Source organism: Populus alba, chromosome 3 (genome assembly GCF_005239225.2).
Source record: "Populus alba chromosome 3, ASM523922v2, whole genome shotgun sequence".
In the NCBI taxonomy this organism is placed as follows: Eukaryota; Viridiplantae; Streptophyta; class Magnoliopsida; order Malpighiales; family Salicaceae; genus Populus; species Populus alba.
In genome coordinates, this window is record NC_133286.1 from 17500090 (window position 1) to 17510705 (window position 10616).

The following is a 10616-nucleotide window of genomic DNA, read 5'->3' on the forward strand; positions in this document are numbered from 1 at the left end:
GTTAAAATGAGGGATTTAATTGAAGAGGGATATTGAAAGCTGGAGAGGGGGCTGGATCATCATAAATGACATGATTTTTCCCACATCGAAATAAGGAAAATGAGACTTTGCAGCTGCACCCTCCATCTGATTTCTTTCCTTTTTTCGCTGTCATCATGCCTGAATTTCGGAGCTACAACCACGTTTTTTTCTTGCCTCATTTCAAATGGAGCAGCTGGTCCTATGGAAGGAAAGAAAACAGCCACACCCTCCTCTAAAACTAGAAAGAAATCAAACGTAAAGAACCAACATAAAGTCAGAATATTGCAGCTTCCTTTTGCGTTTTTTTACTGCAAATCAGTAGGGATTTACGTCCTAGGATTAATGCATTGAATCCTTCTTATTTGGAGACATTTTAGACTATATATAAGCCCCTCTAATGACCTAATGGGGAAAAGCAAAGAGAGAGCAAAAACATAGCCGAAAGAGGGCAGAAACATAAAAGAAAAAAACGCAAGAGAGGCAGAGTAAAAAAACGCAGAATAAAGGGAGTTTCTTGTTTTGCGTTCTGGTAGCATCGTGAGGGAAGAAAAGAAGAAAAGACAAGACGGAGAGGGAGCTTTGCTGCTAAAGCTGGACAACAACGTTTTGCTTGGTTTTATTTCATCCTCTGCAGAAAAGAAAACAGTGAGACCTGCAGGTAAGTCTTAACTTTCTTCTCCTTTGCTGCCTTTAAATCTGTTTGCACCTTTTTCTTTTCTCTTTGCTTTGCTTTGCACATTCGGTTTTTTTTTTTTACTATGTACACAATGAACACTTGCCTTGTTTTGTTCCTGCCGTGGCTTTGAGTTTTTGATGAGTGACTATGTTAAGAGGGCTGGCTTTTGGTGTTCCGTTTTTTTTTCTTTCTTTAGCTGTTTCAGATTTAAGGAACCGGGGAAGGGGGCTGTTGTTTCTTCATCATCAGCTCCTTTCTCTGTTCGGTTTTTTTTCCTGCTTCTTGAGAGATTAGCCGGTCATGGTTTTGTTTTTTTCCTATATACGAATAAAGCATGCTTTCCCAGTTTCTGTTTTGTTTCTCTCTGTTGGCGTGGTGAAATGAATAAGGCAGTTCGTTTTTTAGGTGAGGAAATAATGGGGTTTGTGAGGCACGGACATAGGGGTTAGATTTCAAAATTTCAGTTCTAAAACCATGGCTCCCTCATACATACGGGTTTATTCCTTTCCAATTACAAAAATTTAAGTTGATTTGGCTTTGATTGGGTTTTTGTTACGAATTGTTTCAAGCTTCTTGTAATGCTTATAATATGTATGATGGCTTGCTATTTTTCCATTTTGATGTTTACGTCTAATTGTGATGTTTGCGTTTCGACAAAAATATAAAAAATGTTTTTCTTGTGTGTTGCATACGGCCAATACCCTAACATGTTTTGAATTCTTTTTTTATGTATGTATAAAAAAAAATATTTGAAGTTTCAACAAAGGTGTTTTCGCATGGATTTCGTAAACACAACAAAAAAATTATTTTCTTGCATTTCTGGATTTTACAACATGTTTGTAAAACTCCAAAGGGTATTGGCCAATATTTCAAAAAAATATAAAAATCCTATTTTGGGGGGGGAATTAATCTATTATTCACCGCTAATGTTTGGATAAAGAAATCCTTAAAGGACGAATATCCAAAATATTATTGGGAGTAATAAATCTGCACACATTCGTGAAAGAAGCCTTGATTATAATCGAAAACATTTCAAAAATTTTCTTACTCCACGGTTTACGAGCCGTGAGAGTATAAAATATAAAAAAATATAGGTTTTGTTTCTCATTTCCTTGCGATTTACGAGTCGCAAACTCTTGAAATACTAAAGGGAAAAATAAGCTTTCAAAGCACATGGAATCTCCTTGGATTTCTATCCAAATAAATTTTATTTGAATCAAACCTAGGAAAATTGATGGGATTAGAAAAACACCAACACCATAGCAATTATAGAGCAAACCAAACATCAAGCAGCTTACCTTAGGTAGGGCGTACTAGGGGTGCTAATACCTTCCCTTTACGCAACCAGTCCCTTGCTTTGGAATCTCTGAAAGACCAGTTAGGGTTCCTAGTGACCAAAATACTAGGTGGCGTCTCCTTCACAAAAATACAAAAGACCCTGAAATCAATCGAAAGTCGCCACGACGCCGCGCTCCGCCGCGAGGGTGCGACAGGATGGCGACTCCACTTGGGACTTAGGACTAAGCTTGATAATTTGTTTGTTTATTGCTATGTGTTATTGGTTTTTGTTTTCTTATATGAATGATACTTTGTTTAAAAGCTTTAGCATGCATCTTTACATTCTATCATACATGGTACAGTCATGCATCACTTTATTATTATTATTATTATGTTTTTGAGGGCACACACATATAACTTTAAGTTAAGTGGGGAACTAGCAGCTTGCCTTATGACTTGAGTCAAGGTTTAAGTTTGTGTAAACCCCAACTCTTTGCTGAGTGTTTAGACTGATTGTAATTGGTACACGTGCCATCCCACTATCTGTTGGACCCCCATATTGCCTTTACGAGGGTGATCACTGGAACAGTAAGAGACCCTCTTTTTAGAGACCAAGTAGTAAACCTACCCTATGTCTCACATAAAGGAATTAGAACCTATCCTTAGGGTGTATGCTCCATAATATCTTTTGCATTAAAACAAGTCTAACCCCCAATGCATTTTGAATTGCAGGACTTGTGAACGAAATGGCCATCATCACTAAATCTTCCATCATAGAGTATGGGAAAAATTCTGAATTATCACAATTGACTGAAGGAGACTACCTTAGAAGCGATGCTAAGAAGATGTCACCAATCAAGAACTTGAATTGCATTATGAATGAGGTGAACAAGTTAACGACTCATTTTCAGAATGTAGATAAAGATGCATTTTTTAAGAAATACGGACGTTTGGTGGAAATTGCCAGGGTAGAAGTTTTAATCCCAGCTGTGCGAGCTTTAGTTCATTTTTGGGATCCAGACTACCGATGTTTTTCTTTTGGAAGCATAGACCTATGTCCCACGGTTGAGGAATATGGATTGTTGACTGAGTTTCCAAACAACCTGTATCGGATTTATTTGCCTTTGAGATCTGACAAGATCATCCCTGAACTATCAAAATTGCTCAGAATCTCCAACTTGGAAAAGTTTTTGGAAAAAAATGGTACCGGGTTGAAATGGAGGATGCTAGAAATTGAATTGGAAAAGAAGTCAGGATTTGAAAAAGAGAGATTGATTGCTTTGGGTATATTTGGCCTTGTGTTGTTCCCAAGCCAGACTGGTTTAGTGAGTTTGGAGGCCGCTGCTGCTTATGTAGAGTATGAGAATACACAAATCAATCCAGTGGCTGCTATTTTAGCTGAAACGATTTTGACACTTAACCACTGCAGGAGGACTGGAAAAGGAGCAATGAGATGTTGCACGCAATTGTTGTATATTTGGATGGTTAGCCATATCGAAACAAAAAAACCTGTCTTCAATAATTTTTGGTGGTTCACCCAAAGACCCCTGAAGTTAGTAGAAGAAGAAGAATGGGGAGATCTAGACAACCAAGGTTGGGTTGACAAATTAGAAGGTTTGCCTAATAGTGATTTTAAGTGGAGAGCCCCATGGGTAACAACAGTGAAGGTCCTAATGAGTTGTGGACAAAGACGTTGGGTACCATTAGTAGGGCTTACAGGTTATGTGAGTTATGCTCCTGCCTTAGTGGTAAGGCAACTTGGGGGCATGCAGTTTGTTCCCAGGACTATGGGAATTGCTCAATTCTTTGGTTTGTTCAAAGATCCCATTGCAAAAGAGGTTTTGGAGATCATTAAACAAGATTGGAAGCATCTGGTTTTGGTTGAGATAGAAGGTTTAAAAGATCCAAGTGCAAGCGAAGGATATGCAAAATGGAGAGACTTAGCTGCTTCAGCCGTGCCTTGTGTAGGAGCCAAATCTCCTCAAGCTGTAGAAGAGCCTATTAAGAGAAAAAGGGTTAACAATGAAGATGAGTTGAGAAGGCAAGTGGAAAAACTTCGAATAGAGTTGAGCAAAAGCAGAAAAGACAAGGCAATGTTGGAAGAAATGATGCTAGAAGAGGATAAAAGGAGAGCATTTCTAGATGAGCAAATACAGTCTAGAGATGCGAAAATAATAAAGCTTGAGTTAAAGCTAGGTGAGGAGAAGATTGCTAGGAAAGAAAGTGAGAAGGAGCTAGTCGAAATGAGTTTGGATTGGATGCAAAATTGCTCTGAACTTGAAGCAATGGAGATGGACTTTAACGATTGCCAAGGAAGTGCAGAATATTACCAAGAAAAATTTACACAAGTGCAGTTCGAACTAATGGATAGGATTGGGAAGTGTGAGGATTTGAATAAGAAATATATGGAGTTGGAAAGCCGTTCTACGGGGATTGTAAAAGAAGAAATAAAAGGAGAGGTTTCGAGGATGTTGAAGTAGAGTTAGCGGTTAAGAGGAATGAGATAAAAGTTATGAGGATAAAACTTGACAAAGAACGTGAAAAGGTGAAGTATTTAGACGAGAAGCTAGTAACAATGGAAAAACACAAGGATCAAATCGACGCCAACAACACTGCTTTGAATAGAACCAACATGTTGCTCATAGAAAAAATGACCAAGACAGATGAGCAAATGGACGAAGCTGCTGCACATGCTCGAATTATTAGAATCAATGCGCGGAACGTGGGAGGAGACATCATTCGCTATCGCTGAAGCCTAGCTGAAACCGATGCCTTTCTAGGGAAGATTCAGAACCGCGGCTTTGCCTTCTTACCTTTGGTTAAAGAGTTTATGGAGGAAAGGGATTAACATGTTGTATTTCTTTTTATTTCTAAATGTAATGAATTTATCAAGAATTAATGAAAAGGGCGTTGACTCATCTTCTTATGCAAAATCCGTCTCTTGGTGAACATGATTCAAGCAAACGACTCGAAAGGCAGAACTCCTATCAAAGCAATGTGGCAAAAGAAACTATGTTTATAATGTGGTGGCTATTATTCATTCACAAGAAGGCTGCATCCATACCTAATGAACAAAGCATTCTTATAACTATCATGCATTTTTCTCATACATCTATGCACGCATCTGCAGATTAAGAAACATAGGTCCCCCTTCTAAAATCCACAACACTCGACAAAGAAAAAGAATGGAAAACGAAGAAAGGTCACAACCGGAAGCTCAGTACCAAAGAGAGCTTGAAGGAGTTCGGAATGATGTGGCGCACCTAACCAGTATGTTAGAGAAAATTTTGAGAGCTAAAGATGGAGAGGGAACGTCTACTCAACCTAATGAAGCACCAGCAGCTGCTCAAATTCCTGTCACACCTATAAACGTGGGGGAAAATACACCAAATAAGCAGCATCCTAATCCCACTCGGCCCATCCAAATCCCTGTTACAATGGATTTAACAAACGAGGATCCACATGACGTCAAATTCTCTAATCATGAAGGGTATGATAAGTGGATTGCACTAGAAGAAAGGCTAAGGGCAGTTGAAGGAAATGATTTATTTGATCCAATTAGGGCCGCTGAAATATGTTTGGTGCCTAACATCGTAATTCCAAAGAAGTTCAGAGTGCCGGAGTTTATTAAGTATACCGGAATGGAATGTCCAAAGACTCATCTTCGTTCCTACTATAACAAGATGGCAGAAGTTATCCATGATGATAAATTGTTAATTTACTTCTTCCAGGATAGCCTGACAGGATCGGCCCTCAGCTGGTATATGAGGTTGGACAATGCTAGGATAAGGAAATGGACGGACATGGCAGATGCTTTCTTAAAGCAATACAAGTTCAATCTTGAGATTGCTCCTGATAGGACAAGTTTGATTGCCATGGAAAAAGGAAATCAAGAGTCGGTGAGGGCTTATGCTCAAAGGTGGCGAGACCAAGCTATCAATGTACAACCTCCACTAATAGAGACGGAGATGGTGACATTGTTTGCCAATACTTTTAGGGCCCCATATTACGAACACCTTATGGGTAGCTCAGCCCAGCATTTCTATGATGCTGTGCGAATTGCTGAAAGGATTGAGCAAGGAATTCGAAGTGGGAGAATTGCAGAACCTATAGAGAAGAAGGGTTTTTTTGGGAAGAAAAAGGAAATTGAGGTGAATAACTTAGAAGGCAGGTACCAAGGGAAAGAAAAAACTACCAAAACTACCAAAACACCTACCTCCCAAATCACCAGCATTAACTTTTCCAAACCCTCCATCCCAAAACAACCCCATCAAATAAAATTCCCGACCAATAACCAAAACATTTACCAAAGAAGAGACAACCGACAACCAGAAGAACCATTGCCACCTTTGCCAATGACCCTAAAAGAGTTATATGCCAAATTGCTAAGTATTGGACATATAGCTCCCCTACCACTACCACCTATGCAACCACCTTTCCCTACCTGGTACAACCCGAGTTGACTTTGTGAATACCATGCTGGTAATACGGGCCATAGCATCGAAAACTGTGTAGCTTTTAAGAAGAGGGTATCACAGCTTATCAAAATCGGATGGGTCACTTTTGAAGATTCGCCTAATGTGAATTCAAACCCTCTACCCAAACATGCTACAAGTGGTAGTGGAGTGAATACTATGGAAGTTGGTAGCAAAGAGAAGGTGCTAAAAGTGACCATGGCGAGGCTGTACGAGATGTTGGTACAATCTGGACATTTGGAGAAACCATCTGAACATTACGTGAGGGAAAATGATTTTTGCCCATTTCATAAAAAGAAAGGGCATCACATTGATGAATGCATTGAGTTTCATCAAAAGGTTGCGAGAATGTTGACTTTAGGAGAGCTAAGGATTGAGGCTGCAAGAGATAATGAAGAGATCGAGATGATAGAGAATCAAGGGAAATGTAGAGTCCAATCAACAGCTAATGGGCTCTCAAAATTGGTATTAACTAAGCCCTCATATGCAAACAAAGTAGACTATGGGATGATGCTTGGAGATTATGGTTATACCTCGAATATTGAAACTCATTTGCCGCTGTTTCGAACTGAGATAAGTGGGCTAACTAGGAGTGGTCGTTGTTTCACACCTGAAGAACTAGAGAAACAAAGAAAGGCTAAAGGCAAGGAGGTGTTGGACCTCGATAAAGAGTTTGAGGTGAATAAACCTGTGACTGAGGAAGAAACAAATGAGTTCTTGAAATTGATGAAGCATAGTGAGTACTGTATAGTGGATCAGTTGAAGAAGACCCCTGCCAAGATCTCCATCATGTCATTAATACTCAGCTCCGAGCCGCATCGTAATGCTTTGCAAAAAGTACTGAATGAGGCCTACGTACCCCAAGATATTGAACAAAAGACTATGGAGCATCTAGTAGGGAGGATCCATGCTGCCAATTACTTATATTTCACAGAAGATGAACTCGACGCTGAAGGAACTGGACATAACAAGCCCTTGTATGTCACGGTCCGATGCAAAGATTGTCTCATCGGTAAGGTTCTCATCGATAACGGCTCGGCCCTTAATGTGTTACCAAGGCATATGCTGGATGAAATGCCGGTAGATCCCTCACACATGCAACCCAGTGTGATGACGACGAGAGCGTACGATGGCTCACCAAGGCAAGTGATAGGGTCAATTGAGGTTGAACTAGCTGTGGGTCCACAAGTCTTTTTAGTAACCCTTCAAGTGATGGATATCCACCCTTCCTATAGCATGTTGTTAGGAAGGCCATGGATACATTCCGCGGGAGCTGTCACCTCCTCGCTACATCAATGTTTGAAGTACATTGCCAATGGTGTCCTGGTTACTGTTAAGGTTGAGGAGACTATATCAATGGTAAGAAATGTGGCGGTTCCATTCATTGAAGCAGAAGATTGTAAGGATGGAAACCTTCATGCATTTGAGGTTGTGAATACCGAGTGGGTGCCCGAGAACACTGTGGTGAGGAAGCCAGAAATCTCGGAGGCCACCAAAATGGCCGCTAAAAGCTTTTTGAAAAACAAGATTCCTTTCCCATATGACATTGAGCAAGGAAGGCTTGAATGGATGGATATAATCAAATTGAAAGCTGCAGAACAGAGGTTTGGGCTTGGATATAAGCCCAAAAAGGCGGATTACAAGCGAGCTGCTGGTGCAAGAAAGGAGAAGAGAATGGCTAGGATTGAAGGAAGGAAGCCTGAAGAAGAAAGCTTAGCCATCCCTCCAATCAGGATTTCATTTCCAAAGGCCGCATATGTGATGCAACCTGATAAGGGACATGGAAACCTCCTTCAGAAGTTTTTTTCAATGAACATAAACACTCTAGAGGAAAATCAAGTCAAGAACATTGCTGATAAAATTGAATCCGAAAGAAGGGATGAAGAGCTGCCACAATTAACCATCCACACTTTGGAAGAAGTCACCGTCAAGACTTTTGTTCGAAAGCTAGCCGAAGGAGAGAAGTTCCAAAATTGGGAGACCCAAGAAGCTCCATTGGTTTTTAAAATGTAATCAACAATGATCGTTGGATTAATTTTATCCATGTTGTTTGCCTTTTTCTGCTTTGTTTTGTTTTTATTCATTGACAATCGAGGCTCAAGATGTCAATTGGATCTTATTTTGTTTTTGAGCCAATCTTTTGCTTTTAATGAGATCATGCATTTTCAAAATTTATCTTGATGTCTTACTATCCATTTACACATCACTTTCCGCTTTCAGGAACCCTGAAAGTGGATCCTCCACAACAACACCTGCACTTTACATTGAGAATGAATGGCCAAACTTTAAAGAATACATAGTGGCTGTAGAAGATGAGGAATGGGAGGAGAAAAACATATGGGAATTCACAAAATTAATAGAACAACACGAACAGGCTTGGAGGCCCGCTAAAGAGGAACTTGAAACCATAAATGTAGGCAATGAAGAAATCAAGCGAGAGCTGAAAATAGGGACTTTGATCACCCCTGAAGCAAAGGAAGAATTGATTACACTGCTCCAAGATTATGTAGATGTCTTTGCCTGGTCCTACGAGGATATGCCTGGTTTGGATACGGACATTGTAGTACATAGGATACCACTGATGGAAGGATGCAAGCCGATTAAGCAGAAGTTAAGGAGAACTCATCCGGAGATCTTAATCAAAGTAAAGGCAGAAATTGAAAAACAATGGAACGCTGGTTTTTTGGAAGTAGTGAAGTATCCACAATGGGTGTCAAACATAGTGGTGGTACCCAAAAAGGAAGGTAAAATCAGAGTTTGCGTGGACTTTAGGGATTTAAACCGGGCTAGCCCTAAAGATAATTTCCCTTTACCACACATAGATATGTTAGTTGATAATGCAGCACGCAGCTCCACATATTCCTTCATGGATGGGTTTTCAGGCTACAATCAGATAAGAATGGCGCAAAAGGATAAGGAGAAGACAACTTTTGTAACACCATGGGGAACCTTTTGCTACAAAGTCATGCCATTTGGTTTAAAGAATGCTGGGGCCACTTACCAAAGGGCTATGGTGACTTTGTTTCACGACATGATGCACAAAGAGATTGAAGTATATGTGGATGACATGATTGCTAAATCTAAAGAGGGAGAGAATCATGTCCAAATATTGAAGAAATTATTTGAAAGGCTAAGGAAATATAAGTTAAGGCTTAACCCAGCAAAGTGTTCATTCGGGGTGAAATCCGGTAAGTTGTTGGGATTTGTGGTGAGTGACAAAGGGATAGAAGTGGACCCTGAAAAAGTAAAGGCTATTCAATCTATGTCACCCCCCAAGACTGAGAAGGAGGTGAGAGGTTTCTTAGGAAGGTTGAATTACATCTCTCGGTTTATATCCCAATTAACCACGACTTGTGACCCGATCTTTCGTTTGTTAAGGAAGAAGAACCCTGGAATATGGAATGAAGAGTGTGATGAGGCTTTTGAGAAAATCAAGCAGTACTTGTTAAATCCACCTCTGCTTGTTCCTCCTATACCAGAAAGGCCATTGATATTGTACCTAACAGTAACCGAAACAGCAATGGGATGTGTGCTTGGGCAACATGATGAAATCGGAAGGAAGGAAAGGGCCATTTATTACCTAAGCAAGAAGTTCACGGAATGTGAGTTTAGGTATACTGTGATTGAGAAGCTGTGTTGTGCACTAACATGAGCTACAAAAAGATTACGTCAGTATATGTTGTATCACACTACATGGTTAATTTCCAAATTAGACCCGTTGAGGTACATTTGTGAAAAGCCTTATCTATCTAGCCGAATTGCAAGATGGCAAGTTCTTTTGGCTGAGTATGACATAATATATATGACAAGGAAAGCCGTGAAAGGGAGTGTTATTGCCGATCACCTGGCTGACCATGCTATGGAAGATTATGAGTCGTTAAACTTTGACCTTCCCGATGAAGATGTGCTTGCAATTGAGGAAGAGAAATCAGATTGGTGGGTTATGTATTTTGATGGTGCTGTAAATGTATGTGGTAACAGAGCAGGTGCAGTGATAATCTCTCCTGATAAGAAGCAGTATCCGGTTTCAATTAAGCTGCAGTTCGGGTGCACCAACAACACGGCTGAGTATGAAGCTTGCATTCTTGGTTTAGAGGCTGCATTAGAGATGAACATAAAAAAGATAGATGTGTATGGAGACTCAATGCTGATCATTTGCCAAGTAA

At 40.0% G+C, this 10616-nt stretch overlaps 1 protein-coding gene across 1 annotated transcript; it reads left to right on the plus strand.

Annotated features, from left to right (window-relative positions):
* Positions 1-3648: 3648 nt before the first annotated feature.
* Positions 3649-8463, plus strand: LOC118049136 (uncharacterized). The gene is made up of 3 exons (XM_035059034.2): positions 3649-4016; positions 5106-6146; positions 6474-8463. The coding sequence occupies exons 1-3, from the start codon at positions 3649-3651 to the stop codon at positions 8461-8463; spliced, it is 3399 nt and encodes a 1132-aa protein (XP_034914925.2).
* The last annotated feature ends 2153 nt before the right edge of the window (positions 8464-10616 follow it).

What these genes read in the sequence shown, in the direction of transcription:
- LOC118049136 (XM_035059034.2), top strand. Translation starts at nt 3,649, where the DNA reads ATGAGTTGTGGACAAAGACGTTGGGTACCATTAGTAGGGCTTACAGGT. An exon ending in AATGAAGATGAGTTGAGAAG is followed by an intron (nt 4,017 to 5,105) that starts GCAAGTGGAAAA and finishes ACGCATCTGCAG; the next exon opens with ATTAAGAAACATAGGTCCCC. An exon ending in GTGAATAACTTAGAAGGCAG is followed by an intron (nt 6,147 to 6,473) that starts GTACCAAGGGAA and finishes TACGGGCCATAG; the next exon opens with CATCGAAAACTGTGTAGCTT.